The sequence below is a fragment of the Mustela lutreola genome, chromosome 7 (assembly GCF_030435805.1).
Source record: "Mustela lutreola isolate mMusLut2 chromosome 7, mMusLut2.pri, whole genome shotgun sequence".
Lineage (NCBI taxonomy): Eukaryota > Metazoa > Chordata > Mammalia > Carnivora > Mustelidae > Mustela > Mustela lutreola.
The window spans coordinates 34,299,544-34,321,501 of record NC_081296.1 but is presented as its reverse complement, the minus strand read 5'-3'; the positions used below and the strand labels follow the sequence as shown (position 1 = coordinate 34,321,501).

The 21,958-nt window shown below is 37.4% G+C and overlaps 1 protein-coding gene across 5 annotated transcripts in view; it reads left to right on the top strand.

Moving 5' to 3' along the window:
• Positions 1 to 21,958, top strand: part of UBE2Q2 (ubiquitin conjugating enzyme E2 Q2) — a 73,973-nt gene that overhangs the window by 29,801 nt on the left and 22,214 nt on the right. For 3 of the 5 annotated variants that reach the window (XM_059180277.1, XM_059180276.1, XM_059180275.1), the window contains 4 exons: positions 480 to 564; positions 2,065 to 2,125; positions 2,876 to 2,966; positions 10,160 to 10,218. In XM_059180277.1, coding sequence (XP_059036260.1) covers positions 480 to 564; positions 2,065 to 2,125; positions 2,876 to 2,966; positions 10,160 to 10,218 — 296 coding nt within the window. Of the gene's footprint in view, positions 1 to 479; positions 565 to 2,064; positions 2,126 to 2,875; positions 2,967 to 9,533; positions 9,614 to 10,159; positions 10,219 to 21,958 lie in introns of all 5 variants that reach the window. The other 2 variants (XR_009355356.1, XM_059180278.1) reach the window with 2 other exon arrangements.

The window sequence follows — 21,958 nt, the reverse complement described above, 5'->3', positions numbered from 1 at the left end:
AGTGTAGGGATGTCTGGGTGGCTCAGTGGGTTAAAGCCTCTGCCTTCGGCTTAGGCCATGGTCTCAGGGTCCTGGGATCGAGACCCACATCGGGCTCTCTGCTCCATGGGGAATCTGCCTCCTCCTCTCTCTATCTATATGCGTCTCTGCCTGTCAAATAAATCTTTAAAAAATAAATCAGTGTAGTTTGAGATAGATTTAGGCTATTGTAGGAACCATGGTAATCTAGACATGTTGGTTAGACATATTTTTTTTTTTCAGATGATAAGAAACAGTAAATGAGCCAGACTTGTCCCCCATTTTATATTTCTGTTGAAACTTCATAATCCTCAAATTAATTAAACATCTTTGTTTTTTTATGTTGAGTTGTGATTTGTTTTTATAATCTCATTGTAAACTTTCCTTTCTGGTTTATATATCTCAAATCTTTAGTTATCTGACTTTGTAGATTCTGGTAAACAGCAATTTTTATGTTGCAGGGTGCAGTCTCTGGGTCTGTGCAAGCTTCAGATAGACTTATGAAAGAGCTCAGGGACATATACAGATCACAGAGTTATAAAGCAGGTAAGGACCTCTGGATCTCTACTCTGTTGTCCTTATGCTGTTTTCAAAATTTCAGATAGTAAACTTTAGTTCTAATATAACTGGATAGAAACAGAGACGGTTATTAACTTTATTTTAGAGAAGTGAAATGCAGATTTAATCAAGTTATTAACAGATGTGGAAGGTAAAATAGGATGAGTTTACTTGTTCTTTGGGTTTTTGAAAATTGTTTTTATGGATACCTCATGATTTTTTTATCTTCTTGATAACAGGAATTAACTCGTGATTTTTAGATTCTGGGAAAAGTATGAGTTATATCTGCTTTGAAAAGTAAATAAGATACATATATTTTTGTATGAACAAAGAACTGTTGCCGAGTTGATTTTTATTATTTTTCCTTATTTTTAAAAAACAAAATCAACTTTTATTGTATTGGTAGTTATAGTATCACTTCAAAAATACGTGTTTTTTTTTAAATTTATTTCATAGTTTGACTTTGAGTGTTCTTTCTTAATAAGACTTAAATATTGTGAAACCTCTCTAATTAAAGTAAAATTCCCTCTTATTGTCAGATTCTAACTGTACTAAAATAAGGGAAAGAGCCAAATTTTAATATATTTGAAAAGGCACCTTTGTGATCCACTCAGTAATTCTGAGTGACCAAATCTAAACCATTAGAATCTACTTAAAATAAAAAGCAAAAAAATTTCCTGCTTTTGAGTGCAAGGTAAGCCAAACTTGATTCTGAATTATTAGAAGTTTTGGCATCCTGTTTTTCATATTAGAAGTCTAAAAGTTTATCTGTAGAAACCTCATCAAGTGCAGTTATATATTTAAATATGGGTTTACTTTTAAATGTTAAATAATTACTTGCTTGTTATAGCATTGTTGGTAGTAGCAAAAAATTAAAAATTAATAATTAGATATAGGTGGAATTGTTTAAATTATGGTATATCCATAAATAAATTGCCATAGAGTTATTAAAAAGATTGACAATAGTTTTCCTATCTACTAAATTGGAAAGATGCCCTGGAAAGTTGAAGGAAGGTTATAAAACTCTGTGGAGGGATTCCATTTTTATAGAAATATTTGCATATGCATAAAAGAGAAGTGTTAAAGTACATAGGATTTTGCGTAATTTTTTCCCCTCCTACGCACAGTTTCTCAACTCATTAAAGAATCGTCTTCATCGATGGCTTTATATAGCTTAGTTCTGTATTTTAATAGCAAAATTTCCAGATGTTGATGGTTACTTAGTGTGTTCATTTATACTGAAGTAGTAGTTATAAGATCAAATAAAGAATAATCTAGAGGCCCCTGGGGGGCTCAGTTGGTTAACTGTCTGACACTTGATTTTGGTGAGCCAGAATGAACTCTAGGTAATAGGATTGAGTCCCACATCAGGCTCCAGGCCCAGCTTGGAATTTCCTCTCTTTCCCTCTGCCTTCCCCCAACCCCTCTCTTTAAAAAAAAAAAAAAAAAAAAAGGAAAAAAGTAATCTGCGTTTCTATATCTTTACAGGGATTTATTCAGTGGAACTCATAAATGACAGTTTATATGACTGGCATGTTAAACTGCAGAAGTAAGTGACTCTTAGATGCTTACCCAGTCTTTGTAATGATAGACTATCACAATGGAAATTTTTTCTCCCTACTTTGATACCTTATATGGTATGGTTTTTACTTAGAACTTTAGACTATGTTTCTATAGAAATAGTTCTCAGATTGTTAAAATAAGCTGTTTCTTGGGCTTAAATAAGTAAAGTCAGAAAGAGGAAAAGAAGGACCAGCTGTGGGATAAACTGGCTCATGGAGTTAGTAAGATAATTGGGAACTACAGAAACAAAAGTGTGCTTAATAACCTGATTGGCCATGATAACCAGTTTATATTTGGAATGAGGAACTTAAGTAGGCCTGAATATGTAGAATAGTTATAGACAGATTTAGATTTTGTTAGTGATTTCACTTTTTCTGGTCTTGTCTGTGATAAATTTCTCTCCTTGAATCCCTTGGCTAGTATTATAGTTTTATAGACATTTTCTTTTTGAGTTCTTGAGAAAATATATGTGCATATGACTTTCCTTTAGAATGGCTGCTAACTTTGAATCCCTTATGGGAATGGATGTAAAATCCTGTGACCTTTTTGGACATTTAATCCCAAAGAGTCGGAGGCTATTGCGATTTATTTACCCAGGGACCATAGAGCAATGTTATGTTTGAAACTTACCCAAGGGACTCTGTTTTAGCTCTTGAACTGGTTCATTTTTCTGGTTAGTAAGAAAAAAATCTCTTGATTTTTTAATTTGAATTGTTTTTTACTTTGTAATTCTTAGGGTTGATCCTGATAGTCCTTTGCACAGTGATCTTCAGATCTTAAAAGAAAAAGAAGGCATAGAATATATTTTGCTTAACTTCTCTTTTAAGGTAAGAAAATGTTAAGCGGATTCCATATGTTTCTAATGGGAATGTGTATTTTTATATTGCTTTGGAAAACAATTTGTTGTTACTTGGTCAAGTAGAAGGTATTCATTCCCTGTGGTTCAGGAATTCTCTGCATAGTGTATACCCCACAGGAAATCAGTACTTAAGTACACCAGGAGACCTATATAAAACTGTTCAGAGCAGTGTTATTTATAATAGCACCAAAGAGAAAATAACCGAAGTGTCCATTAGAATGGAGAATTGTGGTGTTCATATAAAAACGAAAAGGAAAATGTGGGTGAATCTTAAACACAGTGTTGAGCTGAAGAAACCAGATCCCAAAACATGTTTCTACAATTTCTTTTATATAGAGCTCAAAAATAGGTGAAACTAAATTTATATTGTTTAGGGTGTGCATCTCAGTGGAAGCTGTATCCCCACTAGTCAGGTGAAAACTGGTCCTTGGAGTGAAAAAATTCTTATATATTACAATGGTCTATGGCTCTTTAAGGGACCACATTACGTAAACAGTTAATGCAGTATGTCTGTGTTAGAGATAGATGAAAAAAAATTTCTAAAATACTTTTTTAAAAAAAATTTTTAAAGATTTTATTTATTTATTTGACTGAGAGAGATCACAAGGAGGCAGAGCAGCAGGCAAAGAGAGAGAGAGGAAAGCAGGCTCCCTGCTGAGCAGAGAGACTGACACGGGGCTTGGTCCCAGGAACCTGAGATCATGACCTGAGCTGAAGGCAGACGATCAACCAACTGAGCCAGCCAGGTGCCCCGAATTTCTGAACTATTTCTAAAAAGCTTTCTTAGTAGAGCAAAAATGGAAAGGCTGAGAAACACAGATTTATGGATCCAAACCTGGGTAGGTTCAAGAAAAGCAAAGGCATGGTTTCCATAAGTTGAGGAGAGGGTGTACATCTAGGTGAGATGGAGGGAGTTGTGAACTCTGAAAGGGACATCTGGGGATTTCTTGGAAACTGGCTGTAGTCTGATTCTTGACCAGAGTGCTGGTTACATGGATGCATATTTTAGAATATATAATGGTTTACCTTTATATTTTATGTACTTTTCTGAATTTATAGGTTATATTTAATAGTTTTTATTTTATTTTATTTATTCATTTATGACTGAGAGAGATAGCCAGAGAGGGAACACAAGCACAGGGAGCTGGAGAGGGAGAAGCAGTCTCCCGGATACGGGGCTCGATCCCAGGACTGTGATCATGACCTGAGCCGAAAGCAGACGCTTAAGGACTGAGCCAACCAGGAGCCCCTTAATAGTTTTTTATGAATGTTAAGAGTAAAGGTTGAAAAATAACTATGGTATTTTGATAAAATGCAATGATGTAATATGAAATGAGGATAAATGTATTCCTCTTAAAACTCTTGTTTCAAAAAAAAAAAAAGCAGGTGTTTCTAAGGAGTTTTGTATTTGAATTATATGGAACTTCTTTTTGCTGTGTTCTTTTAAATTGGGAAGAAAAAATTATGTAGCAATTGCCTTACAGATACATCTATTTTTTCTATTTTAGTTAGGTAGATGTCAGTGCATTAGGGACTCTGGAAGGCTTGAGGACATGGAGGGATCTAAAATATAATCCTGTTTTTCAAGAGCCTGCAGTTTTTCTTGGGGAGAAGTCTGTGATGAAGTCTATACTGCTTCAGAGACCATGATGAAGAGTCTGGGATTTTAACTTTTATACAGTAAAGAACCAGTAGAGGTTTTTAGGTAGGGGCATAATTGATTATCTTTTTTTAAAACAATAATTATGTCTCCGCATCAGAATAGAGTTTGGATAAGATAGATTTCTGAGACTAGTTGGGGCTTTGATTTTGATCTGGGCAAGGAGTAATGTGCTGGAATACATGAGAGTAGACAGATATGAGGGGTTTTTAAGGAAAAAAGCAAAGACATGAAAGAATATACTTTAAAAAAGGCTAATTTTCTGAAAACTTTTTACTTAGCTTTTGTGTGTATATATTTTTGTTTGTTGATATATTCTTATTTATGATTGGACTTTGTTCAAATTATTGTTATTGTTATTGTTCAAATAACAAAAATGTCAAATGTCTGTATTTTCCCTATATTTCATTATTGTAGAAACTTTTGTGGTTGTCATTTGGGTTGTCTTCCTAGAGAGTGAGTCTAGTATATATTTACTGAAGTTGCTAATGTGACTGTATTTTTACTGATTGATATGGTGAAAAACCAGGATAGTAGCTTTAAAAAAAAAAAAAAAAAAATATATATATATATATATATATATATATGGAATGTTTTAACTCAGCAGTCTTAACAATTTTATTAAGTCATATACCCATTTGTCCAATACCAAGCTTAAGAAATAGAACCTTACACCTGAAACTGATGTAAATTGTGTCAGTTATACTAAAAAAAAAGTAGGGTCTTTTTTCCCATCAGGGCCTTTGAAAGCCCCCTGTGTGTCCCTTCCCTCTCACTTTCTTCTCAAGAGGTATCTTTAAGGGAATATGAAATCTTGACCAGGAAACTGAAAGACTTGTGGCTGCGCTTAATGTTTTCATGATATTTTCCTACTCTAGGCAGAACTTCAGGGAGGGGATGATCTGGGAGGTAAATGGCTGAAATTCTGTTGCATTTATCTTTCTGGAACATGACTCCTGATACCAGAAAGAAGGGCCATTGCTAGGGCTGGAATATTTCTTAAGAGGGCTGAGAAAAATGTGATTGCTCTGAACTAAGTGACCTTGGCAAACTGAACTACCAACTTATTAAGTATCAGGATTCACAGAATTGGAGGATAGCAGATATGAGTCAGAACAGTGATTTACAGGAAGGAGCATGAACAGTATTTATGGCCTCAGATGTGCATGGTGACAACTTGAAAGTCATGAGTAGTAAGAAAATGGAACCCGAGATACAGTATAACACAAGGTTGGGGATAGGGGCAGGAGGGAATGGAGACCTATTAGATTCATCAGCAGCCTGGAAACTGTATTATGCTATGCTCTTACGGAAATGGTGGTCTGGTTTTTCAAGCCGTGTCTGAATTACTGAACTGAATTCTGAGGTAGTATTTTTTTTAATTTTATTTTTTATTTATTTTCAGCATAACAGTATTCATTATTTTTGCACCACACCCAATGCTCCATGCAATCTGTGCCCTCTATAATACCCACCACCTGGTACCCCAACCTCCTACCCCCTGCCACTTCAGATTGTTTTTCAGAGTCCATAGTCTCTGATGGTTCACCTCCCCTTCCAATTTCCCCCAACTCTGAGGTAGTATTTTAAAAAGGGTTTATTTAGACAACTTGGGTTCATTTAGAAAATAGTGGCAAGGATTTGAAAGAGATTCCCATGTCCTCTGGTAGCTGGTTAAATTTTAGATTTAGAGAGAAGAACATAGGGGTTTCATGAGAGCTTGTTTTTAACTATTTAAAGGGCTGTGTATGTGTATGTGTATGGTTTTTTTTAGATTATTTATTATTATTATTATTGTTATTGTTATTTTCTTTTTTTTTGAGAGAGAGAGAGTGAGCAAACACAAGCTAGGGGAGCAGCAGTGGGAGAGGGAGAAACAGACTCCCTGCTGAGCAGGGAGCCTGGTATGGGGGCTTGATCCCAGGACTGTGGAATCATGACCTGAGCTGAAGGCATACACTTAACTGACTGAGCCACCCAGGTGCCCCTCGTTCTTGTTTTTGATTAACACAAAGCATGATATGAAAACTAGTAAGTCAGACTTTAAAGAAGCAATTTTCAGCTCAGTATAAAGGAAGTGATAGCTATGTAGAGTCATTCAGTGAGTTTTTCAAGAGTAGAATGTTCCTCATTTTTAAACTTTTCTTGAGAGGCAGAGATGTTGAATTAAAAACTTCATGATAAAAATATATGTATATAAAAAATATATGTTTATAAAAAATAAAAAATTAAAAAAAAAAAAAAAAAAAAAAAAAAACAAAACTTCATGATATCCTTGTAAACCTTGAGATTCTCAGTTTATGCATTAGTGTACCCAGATAACTCAAATGTCTTTTTTTAAAAAAATATTTTATTTATTTATTTGACACAGAGAGAGAGAGATATCACAAGTAGGCAGAGAGGCAGGCAGAGAGAGGGGGGAAGCAGGCTCCCTGCTGAGCAGAGAGCCCCATGTGGGGCTCGATCCCAGGACCCTGAGATCATGACCTGAGCCGAAGGCAGAGGCTTAACCCACTGAGCCACCCAGGTGCCCCTCAAATGTCTGTTTTAACAATCATCCTCATCCTCCCCACGATAACCCTTTAAGGAACTCTTATTTCTATAAAATATTAATTACTGAGTTCCTTGGTGCAGTTTATGTTTATTGAGCAGAGTCTCTAGGTTTTGATGTGGAGGAGTTACTCTGAAGAATTACTTAAAATGAAGGTAGTTCTCCTGGTCGTATAATCAATTTAAAAAGGCTTATCTTTTGGGATCACATATTTAAAGATCTAAAGAGTAGGAGATTAAATGAAGTTGTACTTTACTAAGCTTTGCATCTATACCCTTAATGATATCTGTTAAGTAGCTCACCTTTTATCTACAGTTTATTTGAAAGTAGGTTTAGTAATTGTCATTAAGTTGGCATCTTGTGTGGGTAGGTTCTCCCTTGCAGTAGAAATCTAAGATTATCTGATTTAACCATCAGAAGTATGCTTTTTATCTGCCTTTCCTGTTAGAATTGCATTTTCATAGTTTATATGTTCTTTAGAATCTTATTTGAGGATGGGTGGAAGTAGGAAGTTAAAGTAAGTTACTGGAATTAGCTGCTTATTCTTCTGGTTCAAACTATATTTTTGTGTTTATTGGAAATAAGTGGATGAGACAGATATTTGTTTACCTCCCTTAGCCTCAGATTCGTTTGAGACAATTAGTTCTTCCTTTTTATTTGACCACAGATATTGAAGGTAATTTCTCTTAGACTTCCTGCCATGTCTTTATTAGAGGCAGTGTGCTTTTTCCTTACCCAACTGCTGTAGGGAAATGAGGGGCAGCCTTCTTGGCTTCCTGACCACCAAGAGACAAACCTCTAATGCTCTTGGCCACCTTGGCTACCATTGTTGATTTAGTTCATAAAAAGAAAAATCTCTGTTCTTCAGGGAATCTTCTTCTAGGACTGAGGATTTGAAAAAGAGAATTGTTCTTGGTAGCCTGAGAATTAGTTGAGGTTTCTTTTCTCTTCTCTTCATATGTTTTTATCAAGTCTGATGATCTTTGTCTTTTAATTAGAATAGTTAGTCTATTTGCATTTAATATTATTTGACATTTGGATTTCAATCCCATCTCCTAAGTGCTTTTTACTTTTCTTGTTATTCCATTTTCCTTTTTCTCATATTTTGGATTTTTTTTAATTGTTCCAGTTTCTCACCTCTTTTAGCTTAGTACTTGGGTGTTCTCTTACTCTTCTTAACTGCCTAGCAGCTACAGTGTATATCCTTGTCAAAGTGTAATGTAAATTTAATTTGTATTTTACCTTTTCCTCATCAATGAGAAGACTTAGAATGTGGATTCCCTGTCAAATAATGTGCTTTCATGCATTTTCTGTACTTACCTAGAAGCTATATATCATTGTTCAGTAATTAGTCAGTATTCAGTCACAATTGCATATTTGTTCTTTTCATGGTCTTTATTCTTCATATTTCCATCTAGAGTCCTATTTCTTCTGTCTGAAGAATATTCTTTATTTCCTTTAGCTTGGATCTCCTGACAAGAAAACAACTTTATTGTGAAATCATTTTTTTGAAAGTATCTGAATTGGGTATAGATTTTTAGGTTAGAAATTTCTTTTAGCAACTCAAAAACTTACCATTCCCTCATTGGGGCTTCCATTATTTCTGTTGAAATATTCATAGTGCCTACACCTTGTGATGTCTTTCAATTTTGGAAAATTCTCAAGACGTTCTCTTTAAATATTGCTTCAGTCCCATTCTCTTATGTCATTTTAGGACTCTATATATGATAAGCCTTTCTAATACATTCCCCTGTGTCTTGTCATTTTCTGCATTTTCTACCTTTTTCTTTTGGCTTCATTCTGGATGTCTTTTGGCCTATTTTCCTGTACACTGAATTTCTCTTCCACTAAGTCTCTACTTGTGGTTCAGTTCGTCTGTTAAGTTAGTGATTTCAGTCATTACATTTCTAAGTTTCAGAATTTCTGTATGGTTCATTTTTATAATTTTAGTCCTTTGCCAGGGTTTTCAATCTTGTCTTTTCTTTGCTTGTACATATTCAGCATAGCTATTTTAAAAGCTATGTCTGCTAACTCTATTTAATCTTGAACTCTTACAGTTTTTGTGTCATTTGCTTCTCATTTCCTGGACATGTTTGTCTTAAGTCTTGTGTAACTGCCTATTTTTAGGAATAGACATTTTAAGTGAAAAATTAGCTAATTTTGGAAGCCTTAGATGGTATTCTTCTCCAGAGAGGGTTTATATTTGTCCTTGTCTGTCTTGGGCACTAGCAGTCCAGGGTCAGTGAATCCAGTCAGGGATTTAGGTGTTGTAAAGTTGGACTTCATTCCTTGTCAGTTAGGTCAATTTGTCATTTGTCCTTCAGGGTCCCAACCTAAAGTGTGGGAGACTTGTCAAGGCCTCTCCTTGGTGGACCCCAGCTCCAATTTTTACCTCCCCAGCCCTGTAAGTGTGAGTCTGTGTTCTACTGAGCTTCTTGACTTCTTACCTTCCTCTTCTGTAATTGAAAGAAAACCTAAGGTTTGGGGGTTGGGGGAGAGGCCTGGCTCTCTCTGGGATTCTCTTTTTCTTCCTGATCTTAGCTCTGTAATTGTTAAATTTTAAAAAAAATTGTTAAAATTGTTAAATTCTATCCACCTCTTCTAATTGTCAACCAGAGGATTGCTCTAAGTTACCTAGTGTATCATTATTGGAATGGTCCCTATATATAGTTTTATTGGAAATGGAACACCCCTTCATATTTTTTATAACTGTTTGGCCATGATTTTTTTTTTCTTTTTTTCTTTCTTTCTTTCCTTTTTTTTTTTTTTTTTTTTTTTTTTTTGCTGTGATTTTTACTTCATTTTATTTTTGGTACTATTTTTACTTTTATGACCCTCATCATCAGATAATAAATGCACACATTCTTTGTAGACTATTTTAAAATCTTTGAAATAATATAGTATTAAGGGGTTTCTTCAAATTAGTTAAACTTTCCCATTTGCATTTTAGGATAACTTTCCATTTGATCCTCCATTTGTTCGAGTGGTGTTACCTGTTCTCTCAGGAGGGTAAGTTTAAGTAACTATTTTTTTTGATAGTGTATGTAAGAATCATTTGAAGGATTAGTTAAGTGCTGGGAGGCCTAGAATGCTCAGCTTTACCCCAGGGTTACTGATTCACTCAGTCTGGATGGGAAAAGCTGAGAATATGCATTTCTACAATTCTAAGATGGTCTCAGGTGAAGCCGATATTGCTCATATGGGAACCATCATTTGAGAACTGTTATGTTGTTTATCAGTAGAAGTTTTTAATGTCCCCTATTTGTATACATTTCATCATAAAAAATCAAATGTTTTTCTTTTTTTTTTTTTTTTTTTTAAATTTTATTTATTTATCAGAGAGAGAGGGGGAGAAAGCAAGCACAGGCAGACAGAGTGGCAGGCAGAGTGGCAGGCAGAGGCAGAGGGAGAAGCAGGCTCCCTGCCGAGCAAGGAGCCCGATGTGGGACTCGATCCCAGGACGCTGGGATCATGACCTGAGCCGAAGGCAGCTGCTTAACCAACTGAGCCACCCAGGCGTCCCTCAAATGTTTTTCAAATATAAATTGTGACTGATGGCTTAGAGAAATATTTGAGAATGATTCTCACAAGCCTATGATCCCTGGAATAATCACAGAAAAATCTCATGGGCTCCTTCTTCCTGCTCATTGCATTGCTACAGTGCAAGGTGGATAGAATTCTTATAGAAGAGTTGTATGAAATTGTGCTGACAAAATATCTTATCATTATGTTGACAGGGTTTTTTGGTGTTTTGTGTTAATTTTCTTTTTTCCTGGTAAGCAAGCTATTAGCTTGTTCAGGAACAGGAAAATACAGGAAAGAGAATGTTTTAGAAAGAAACATGGGTAAGCAAGCTATTAGCTTGTTCAGGAACAGGAAAATACAGGAAAGAGAATGTTTTAGAAAGAAACACGGGTAACAGTAGAAGATAGATTGTGTTCACAAAGCCTGGAAGAATGCAAGACTAGTTAATAGGTGAGGCCCTGTCTTGGGGCACCAGAATGTCTCACTGGATTGAGTGTTGGACTTGAATTCAGCTCAGGTTATGATTTCAGGTCATAAGATCAAGCTCTGCCTTTGGCTCTGTATGCACTCAACGCAGAGTTTGCTTTTTCTCTCCCTCTCCCCCAACCCTGCTTACGTAGGCTGCCCCTCTTTCTCTCTCTCTCTCTCTCTCTCACAAATCAATCTTTAAAAAAAAAAGAGAGAGAGAGTTGATGGCCCTGTCTTAGAGTGAAGAGAGGACAATCTAAATTGGTACAGCGGGAATGGAAATATGAATGGAAGGGGTAATGTGAAGCAGAATCAGAGTGACTTGGTCTTCATAGTCAACTGTTAAGTGATGAGGAGGATTTACTGGCTAGCTTGGGAAGAACTAAAAAATGTGAAGGACTGATAAAACAGAGTTTTGCAATCTCAGACTCAGGCTAGAGCTTAACCACTGAGTGACTCTGATCAGATTATTGAGCAGTTTTTGTCCCGTGTATTTTATATTCTCCATCTTCTAGCTATTATTCTTCTATTCCTTATCATAGCCATACCTTTTTTTAAAAAAATAATAGCTTCATTGTGATACAGTTCACATACGCCAAAACTCACCCTATGAAAGTACAGTTCAGTGTTTTTTTTCATATATTCATAGAGTTTTGTAACCATTGCTGCTATCCAATTTCAGAACATTTTCCTCATTCCCCAAAAGAAACCCTATACCCATTGGCAGTCATTCGTCCTTCCTCCTCAAACTCCCCACCCCACTGACAACCACTAATTTCCTTTCTGTCTCTAAGGATTTTCCTGTTTTTGTATATTTCATGTACATGTGAAGTGGAAATTAATATAATTTCATGTAAGTGGAACAATATGAAATGTAGCCTTCTGTGGCTGGCTTCTTTCACTTAGCAAAATGTTTTTAAAGTTCATGTATATTGTAACATATATTAATACTTCCATTTTATGGATGAATATTCCATTGTATGGCTAAACCACATTTTATTTATTTGTGGACATTTATTATTTCTGCCTCTATCATGTATAATGCTGCTATGAACATTCACATGCATGTTTTTATCTGCATGGATATCTTAATTTCTCTTTCATATATATCTGTGTGGAATTAGTAGGTCCTCTGGTAACTGTTGAACTTTTTGATGAAATGCCTGACTCTTTTCCAAGGTGGCTGCACCATTTATACTCTTACAGCAGTGTTTATGTAATCACACTCTTCACTTCCTATTCACTCTTCAGCCACTGTCCCCTGGCATTAGCAGTTAATATTCCTCCCAAACCACTGTTGCCAACAGAGATTTCCATGTTGGTAAAACCAGGTGTCCCTTTTCTGGCTTTATTATATTTAATTATCTGATTTCTCAGCAAGATCAAAGCACTTTTCTCTTGGCCACTGGCTGCATCCTCTCAGTCTCTTTAGCTGGTACCTCCTTGTTCACCTAACTTCTACATGTTGGAGTTCTTCAGAATTTGATACTAGGTCCTTTTTCTTTTCTCTTCCTTCCATTCCTGTGGCTTTTTTTTTTTTTTAATTGAAATTTTTAAAAAATTGTATGTTCACATGCAGCTGTAAGAAATTAAGTAAAGATTCCTTATATACTTCGCCAGTATAATGTTTTACAAAACTGTAGTGTAATATCACAATGAGAGTGTGATAAAATCCATAGAACTTAGATTTTCCCAGTTTTTCTTATAACTCATTTGTGTATATGTATGAAGTTCTGCATAACTTGATCACCTGTGTAGGTTTGTGTATCCACCACCACAGTGAAGATACTGAAGTTCCAAATACATAGGAATCCTCCTTCTTGTCTTCTCAAACCATGCCCATCTCCTCTTAAACACCCAATTCCCCTAACTCCTGGCAACCGCTAATCTTTCCTGCATTTTTTTAAAAGAATTATTTATTTATTTATTTATTTGACAGACAGAGATCACAAGTAGGCAGAAAGGCAGGCAGAGAGAGGAAGGGAAGCAGGGTCCCCGCTGAGGAGAGAGCCCGACGCAGGGCTCGATCCAGGACCCTGAGATCATGACCTGAGCCAAAGGCAGCGGCTTAACCCACTGAGCCACCCAGGCGCCCCTCTTTCCTGCATTTTTAATGTTTTATCATTTCAAAAAGCATTGCTACATAAATGGGATCCCACATTTTGGGATTCTAACTTCTAGGAATTAGTATTTTTAACTCATCCTGATTCATGGAGATTCATCTACTTATATGACTAGTTTGTTCATTTTTATTCTGTGGTGTACCACATACTACAGTTTAACCAGACACTTCTTGAAGGACTTCCAGCCTGATTCTAGTGTTTGGTTATTACAAATAAAGCTGTGAGTGCTTCTGTACACATTTTTGTATAAATGTGTTTTGCTTTCTCATGTGTTTTGCTTTTGCATGTCCAGGATTACAGTGGCTGAGTCCTATAGTTATTGTAGCGTATTGAATTATTAAAGAAATTGTTAAACTGTTTTCCGTAGTGGCTTACCATTTTATATTCCAACAAGGAATGTATAAGTGATTTAGTTTCTCTACATTCAGCACTTGGTTTTTCCATTTGTTTTTATTTTAGCCATTCTGATTAGTGATACCTCACTGTGGTTCCCATTTAAAAAAAAAAAAAATAGCATTATTAGGCTATCTAGAATCAACTTTTTTTTTTATTAACCTATAATGTATTATTTGTTTCAGGGGTACAAGGTTGTACCAACCTCCTTCACTCTAGGAACCCTCAGTTTGTTTCCTGAGATTAAGAGTCTCTTGTGGTTTGTCTCCCTCTCTAGTTTCTTCTTATTTCATTTTTTCCTTTCTTCCCCTATTATCCTCTGCCATGTTTCTCAAATTCTACATATCCGTGAGATTGCATGATAATTTTCTCTGATTGACTTACTTTGCTTAGCATAATGCCCTCTAGTTCTACCCTAATCATTGCAAATGGCAGGATTTTATTTTTTATGGCTGCATAATATTCCATTGTGTAGGTCCCTGGGTATACACAATATGTGAGCCACCCAGGCACCCCATTCAGGGACATTAATACCCCCCTCACTGCAATGGACAGATCATCTAAGCAAAAGATTGACAAGGAAATAGAGCTTTAAATGACACACTGGACTAGATGGACTTCACAGACAGATTCAGACCATTCCTTCCCAAAGCTATAGAACATATATTCTTCTCTAGCACACATGGAACATTCTCCTCACTGGATCACATCCTGGGTCACAAATCAGGTCTCAACCAGTATCAGAAGATGGGGATTATTCTCTGCATATTTTCGGACCACAATGCTTTGAAAGTGAAGCTCAGTCATAAGAGGAATGTTGGAAATAACTCCGATACACGGAGGCCAAAGAGCATCCTACTAAAGAATGAATGGGTCAACCAGACAATTAAAGGAGAATTTTTAAAATTCATGGAAACAAATGAAAATGAAAACACAACTCTTCAAAAGCCTTTGGGATGCAGTAAAAGAGGTCTGAAGGTTGAGGAATATAGCACTTCAAGCCTTTCTCAAGAAATAAGAAAGGTCTCAAATACAAACTTAACCCTACACCTAACGGAGCTGGAGAAAGAACAGCAAATAAAGCCTAAACCAACTAGAAGAGAAATAATAAAAATCAGAAAAGAAATCAATCAAATAGAAACCAAAAGAACAGCAGAACGGATCAACGAAACTAGGAGCTGATCCATTGAAGGAATTAATAAGCTTGGTAAATCCCTGACCAGACTTCTCAAAAAAAAAAAAAAAAGAGAGAGAGAGAGAAAGAGAGAGAGAGAGAAAGGACCCAAATATATAAAATCATGAATGAAAGAGGAGACATCACAACAAACATCAAAGAAATACAAAGAAGTATAAGAACCTATATGAGCAACTATATGCCAAGAAATTAGGCAATCTGGAAGAAATGGATGCATTCCTAGAGACATATAAACTATCAAAACTGAAACAAGAAGAAACAGAAAACCTCAATGCACCTATAACCAACAAGGAAATTCAAGCAGTAATCAAAAATTTCACAACAAACAAGAGCCCAAGGCCAGATGGCTTCCCAGGGAAATTCTACCATTTAAAGAAGAATGAATATCTATTCTTCTGAAACTATTCCAAAAAACAGAAATGGAAGGAAAGCGTCCAGACTCTATGAAGCCAGCATTATCTTGATTATAAAATCAAAGACCCTACCAAAAAGGAGAATTACAGACCAATATCCCTGATGAACATGGGTGCCAAAATTCTCACCAAGATACTAGCCAACAGGATCCAACAGTACATTAACAGGATTATTTTTCATGACCAAGTGGGATTTATTCCTGGACTGCAAAGATGGTTCAACATTCACAAATTAATCAATATGATACACCACATTAATAAAAGAAAGAATGAAAACCATATGATCCTCTCAACTGATACAGTAAAAGCAAATGCAAAACCAATGCTTTTGACAAAGTATAGCATCCTTTCTTGAGACAAAGTATAGCATTCTTTCTTGATTAAAAGTCTTAACAGTGTAGAGATAGAGGGTACATACTTCAGTATCATAAAAGCCATCTATGCAAAACCCACAGTGAATTATTTGCAATGGGGAAAACTGAGAGCTTTTACCCTAAGGTCAGAAACACAGAAGGGATGTCCACTATCACCACTGCTGTTCAACACAGTACTACAAGTACCAGCCTCAGGAATCAGACAACAAAAAGAAATAAAAGGCATCTAAATTGGCAAAGAACAAGTCAAACTCTCACTCTTTGCAGATGTTATGATACTTTATGTGGAAAACCCAAAAGACTACATACCAAAACTGCTAGGACTCACACAGGAATTCAGCAAAGTGACACTATATAAAAGCAATGCATGAAAATTAGCTGCATTTCTATACACCAACAACGAGACAGAAGAAAGAGAAATTAAGGAGTTGATTCTATTTACAATTGTGCACCCAAAACAGTAAGATACATAGGAATAAATCTAACTACAGAGGCAAAGGATTTGTACTCAGAAAACTACAGAGTACTCATGAAAGAAATTAAGACACCAAGAAATGGAAAAATGTTCCATGCTCATGGATTGGAAGAACAAATATTGTGAAAATGTCTATGCTATCTAGATAATCTACACAGTCAATGCAATTGCTATCAAAATACCATCAACTTTTTTCATGGAAATGGAACAAATCATCCTAAAATTTGTATGGAACCAGAAAAGAACCTCAACAGTCAGAGGTATGTTGATAAAACCAAAATTCATGGCATCAAAATCCCAGACTTCAAGCTGTATTACAAATCATCAAGACGGTATGGTATTGGCCCAAGAACAGATACATAAATCAATGGAACAGAACAGAGAACTCAGCTATACAACCTCATCTCTATGGTCAACTAATCTTCAACAAAGCAGGAAAGAAGATCCAATAGAAAAAAGACAGTCTCTTCTACAAATGGTTTTGGGAAAATTGGACAGTCACGTGCAGAAGACTGAAACTCCCCATTTCCTTTCACCATACAAAAAAAAAAAAAAAAGACTCAAAATGGATGAAGGACCTAAATATGAGCAGGAATCGATCAAAATCCTAGAGGATAACACAGACAGCAACCTCTTAAAACTCAGTCACAGAAAGTTCTTCCTAGATGTATCTCCAAAGTCAAGGGAAGCAAGGGCAAAAATGAACTCCTGGGACTTCATCAAGATCAAAAGCTTTTGCACAGCAAAGGAAACAGTCAACAAAACCAAAAGATAACCCACAGAATGGGAGAAGATATCTGCAAATGACAGATAAAGGACTAGTATCCAAAATCTATGAAGAACTTGTCAAACTCAAGACCCAAGGAATAAATAATCCAATTAAGAAATGGACAGAAGACATGAACAGACATTTCTGCTTAGAAGACATCCGAATCACCAAAAGACACATGAAAAATGTTCCACATCACTAGCCATCAGGAAAACTCAAATCAAAACCAGAGTGAGATACCACCTCCCATCAGTCAGAATGGCTAAAATTAACAAGTCAGGAAACAGTAGATGTAGGCAAGGACGCAGAGAAAGAGGAACCCTCCTACACAGTTGGTGGGAATGCAGGCTGGTGCAGCCACTCTGGAAAATAGTATGGAGATCCCTCAACGAGTTTAAAATACAGCTACCCTATGACCCAACAATTGCACTACTGGGTAATCACCCCAAAGATATGAATGTAGTAATCCAAAGGTGCACCTATACACCAGTGTTATAGCACTAATGTCCACAAGAGCCAAACTATGGAAAGAGCCTAGATGCCTGTTGACAGATGAATGGATAAAGATGTGGGGTGTGTGTGTGTGTGTGTGTGTGTGTGTGTACACAGTGTGTGTGTGTGTATATATATATATACACACAAACACATATATATGTGTTGACAGATGAATGGATAAAGATGTGATATGTGTGTGCGTGTGTGTGTGTGTACAATTCTCTATTTTTAAGCGTCTGCCTTTGGGTCAGGTCATGATCGCAGGGTCCTGGGATGGAGCCCTATATTGGACTCCCTGCTCAGCGGGAAGCCTGCTTTCCCTCTCCTACCCCCCTTGCTTGTGTTCCTGCTCTCGCTGCCTCTCTCTGTCAAATAAATAAATAAAATCTTTAAAAAAAAAAAAGTTCCCTCCTGTTATTGTATTATTGTCCATGTGTTTCTTTGATTTTGTTATTAGTTGGCTTATATAATTGGCTATTCCCATGTTAGGGGCAATGAATATTTACAGTTGATAGACCCTTTATGTATACTAGAGTGTCCTTCCTCATCTCTTACTACAGTCTTTGATTAAAAATCTAATTTGTCTGATAAGGGTCACCAGCCCAGCTTTCTTTTGATGTCCATTAGCATCATGCTAATCATAAATGGTTTTTACCCCCTCACTTTGAATCTGGAAGTGTCTTTGAGTCTAGAAGGAGTCTCTTGCGGAAAGCATATTGATGGGTCTTGCTTTTTTATCCAGTCTGATACCCTGTGTCTTTTGATTGAGGCAGTTAGCCCATTTACATTCAGGGTAACTATTGAGAGAGATGAATTTAGTGCCATGGTATTGTCTGTAAGGTGACCGTTTTCTGTATATGGTCTCTGTTCCTTTCTGGTCTGTGGTACTTTGGGGCTCTCGCTTTGCTTAGAGGACCCCTTTCAATATTTTTTGTAGGGCTGGTTTGGTGATTTGCAAATTCTTTTAGTTTCTGTTTGTCCTGGAAGCATTTTATCTCTCCTTTTATTTTCAATGACAGCCTAGCTGGATAAAGTATTCTTGGCTGCATGTTTTGCTCATTTAGTTCCCTGAATATATCATGCCAGTCCTTTCTGGCCTGCAAGGTCTCTGTGGATAGGTCTGCTGCCAATCTAATGTTTCTGACATTGTAGCTTACAGACCTCGTGTCCTGAGCTGCTTTCAGGATTTTCTGTCTGTCTCTGAGATTTGTAAGTTTTGCTGTTAGATGTCAGGGTGTTGACCTATTTTTATTGATTTTGAGGGGAGTTCTCTGTGCCTCCTGGATTTTGATGCCTGTTCCCTTCCCCAGAGTAGGGGAGTTCACCACTATAATCTGTTCCAATATACCTTCTGCCATCTCTTTCTTCATCATCGGGGATTCCAATTATTCTGTTTTGCTTTATGGTATCTCTTATCTCTCAAATTCTCCCATTGCATCTAGTAGTTGTTTATCTTCTGAACCCTAATTCCGACATCTTACTAAGGTCCATATTGATGAGGTCCCTGGCAGTCAGTACTGACTCTTGTTCTGTTTTGTGAGGTGAGTTTTTCCATTTTGTCATTTTGTTGAAGAACAGATGAACAAGAGAACAAAATCTTGAAAGGGTAACAACAACCTTAGAGAAATATACATTAAATAAAACAGAAGAGACTTGCAACCGGGTGGAAAACAGAGAAAAGAGGGGAAAAAAAGAACATGATCAGGCTGGTGAATAGAATAGACCATACTAGATTTTGGGTCTGTTTTGGTCTGTTAGAAGAATTTGCATCCCAGAATTTTAAAGAAAATCTACATATATACAACAATCAGGTTAAATACAATGGCATGTGACTGTAACAATGAAAATTAAAGATTTTTAAGAAAGGAATTGATAAGAAATTGGTTGAAAAAGGACAGAACAATTCCAAAAGAAAAATAAGGAAGTAGAAAATTTAAGAAATTAAAGTTGAAGACTAAAGAATCATGGGAAAAAAGCCATAATTCTATATACTGAATTCCCCTAGAGCTGGAGTGTGTAGTTCTTCTTGATGGGTAAACTTGGTCTTGGCTGGATGTTCTTGCTGATGTTCTGGGGGAGGGGCCTGTTGCAGTAATTCCCAAATGTCTTTGCCCCAGGTAGAATTGCAGCACCCTTGCCAGTGGCCAGGCTGAGTAACCTGTTCTAGTTTGCTCTCTGTGGCTTTTGTTCCCTGAAAGCTTTCCTCACAGCTTTAGAGGAAGAGAGTGAAAATGGTGGCCTCCCAATCTCTGCCCTGGAGGAGCCAAGAGCTTTAGACCCCACTCCTCAGTGCACCCTCAGAGAAAAGCAGGCAGTCACTCTTGTCTCCCTGGTCTTCACCCACACTCCATGCTCACCATGCCTGTGACCGAGCATTTCTTTCTCTGGCATATGACCTTGTTCGGAGACTCCAAACCCAGCAGATTCCTGCAGTGATCTCCCATGCTGCTCTTCCTGGGGAGGAAGGTGGGTCTGCCCGGTTTTGCCATTTGTTGGGTCGCTGCTCGAAGAGCAGTGGTCCAGCTGTGCCTTGGATCATGGTTTATGGCGACCCCAAACTGAGAGTCCACTTCTTGGCTCATTGTTTGCAGCCAGCTTCCCCTCTCTTATACCTTGGAGCCCTGCTCCACTCAAGCACCCTTAGTCTTTCTGTGACCCTGAGGGTGCTGAGACCACATTGTCTCAGCAAGGGTGTCTCCCCTCCCCAACTCTGCCAGCCACAGGAGCAATTTTGTGCTTTGCTGCTCTGTCACTTGATGGGAGCTGGCTGATGGCAGACTCCCTCTCCCCTTGGTCTACCTTCTCATTTATCGACTCGGATTCACTTCTCCACACCCTCCTACCTTGCAGAAAGTAGTCGCTTTTCTGTTGATAGAGTTGCTGCTATTATTTTTTTTTTAAAGATATTATTTATTTGTTTGACAGATCACAAGTAGGCAGAGGCAGGCAGAGAGGGAAGGGGAAGCAGACTCCCTGCTGAGTAGAGAGCCCAATGCAGGGCTCAGTCCCAGGATCCTGAGATCATGACCTGAGCTGGAGGCAGATACCCAACCCACTGAACCACCTTGGTACCCCAGTTGCTGCTATTCTTTTCTTCATTCTCCACTTGAATTCATTAGGTGTTCAGAATGGTTTGATAGTTATCTAGCTGAATTATTGGAACCAGAAGAAATTTAGGTCTCTTCCTCCTTCAGCTTTAGAATTACCTCATTATGGTTTCTTTCTTTTTTTTTTTTTTAATTTCTTTTCAGCGTAACAGTATTCATTGTTTTGCACCACACCCAATGCTCCATGCAATACGTGCCCTCCTTAATACCCACTACCTGGCTCCCCCAACCTCCCACCCCTCACCCCTTCAAAACCCTCAGTTTGTTTTTCAAGAGTCCATAGTCTCTCATGGTTCGACTCACCTACCAATTTCCAACAACTCCCTTCTCCTCTCCATCTCCCCATATCCTTTTGCTATGCTCTACAAATAAGTGAAACCATATGATAATTGACTCTCTCTGCTTGACTTATTGACTCAGCATAATCTCTTCCAGGCCTGTCCATGTTGCTACAAAATTTGGATATTCATCCTTAGTGTATATGGACCACATCTTCCTTATCCATTCATCCGTTGAAGGGCATCTTGGTTCTTTCCACAATTTGGCGACCGTGGCCATTGCAGCTATAAACATTGGGGTACAGATAGCCCTTCTTTTCACTACGTCTGTATCTTTGGGGTAAATACCCAGTAGTGCAATTGCAGGGTCATAGGAAAGCTCTATTTTTAATTTATTTATTTATTTATTTATTTTTTCCCGCATAACAGTATTCATTGTTTTTGCATCATACCCGTGCTCCATGCAATCCGTGCCTTCTCTAATACCCACCAACCTCCCACCCCTCACCCCTTCGAAACCCTCAGAGTCCATAGTCTCTCATGGTTCACCTCCCCTTCAATTTCCCTCAACTCCCTTCTCCTCTCCATCTCCCCTTGTCCTCCATTCTATTTGCTATGCTCCACAAATAAGTGAAACCACATGATAATTGACTCTCTCTGCTTGAATTATTTCACTCAGCATAATCTCTTCCAGTTCCGTCCATGTTGCTACAAAAGTTGGGTATTCATCCTTCCTGATGGAGGCATAATACTCCATAGTGTATATGGACCACATCTTCTTTATCCATTCGTCCATTGAAGGGCATCTTGGTTCTTTCCACAGTTTGGCGACTGTGGCCATTGCTGCTATAAACATTGGGGTACAGATGGCCCTTCTTTTCACTACATCTGTATCTTTGGGTAAATACCCAGTAGTGCAATTGCAGGGTCATAGGGAAGCTCTATTTTTAATTTCTTAAGGAATCTCCACACTGTTCTCCAAAGTGGCTGCACCAGCTCGCATTCCCAGCAGTGGAAGAGGGTTCCTCTTTCTTCACATCCTCTCCAAAACACGTTGTTTCCTGTCTTGCTAATCTTGGCCATTCTAACTGGTGTAAGCTGATATCTCAGTGTGGTTTTAATTTGAATCTCCCT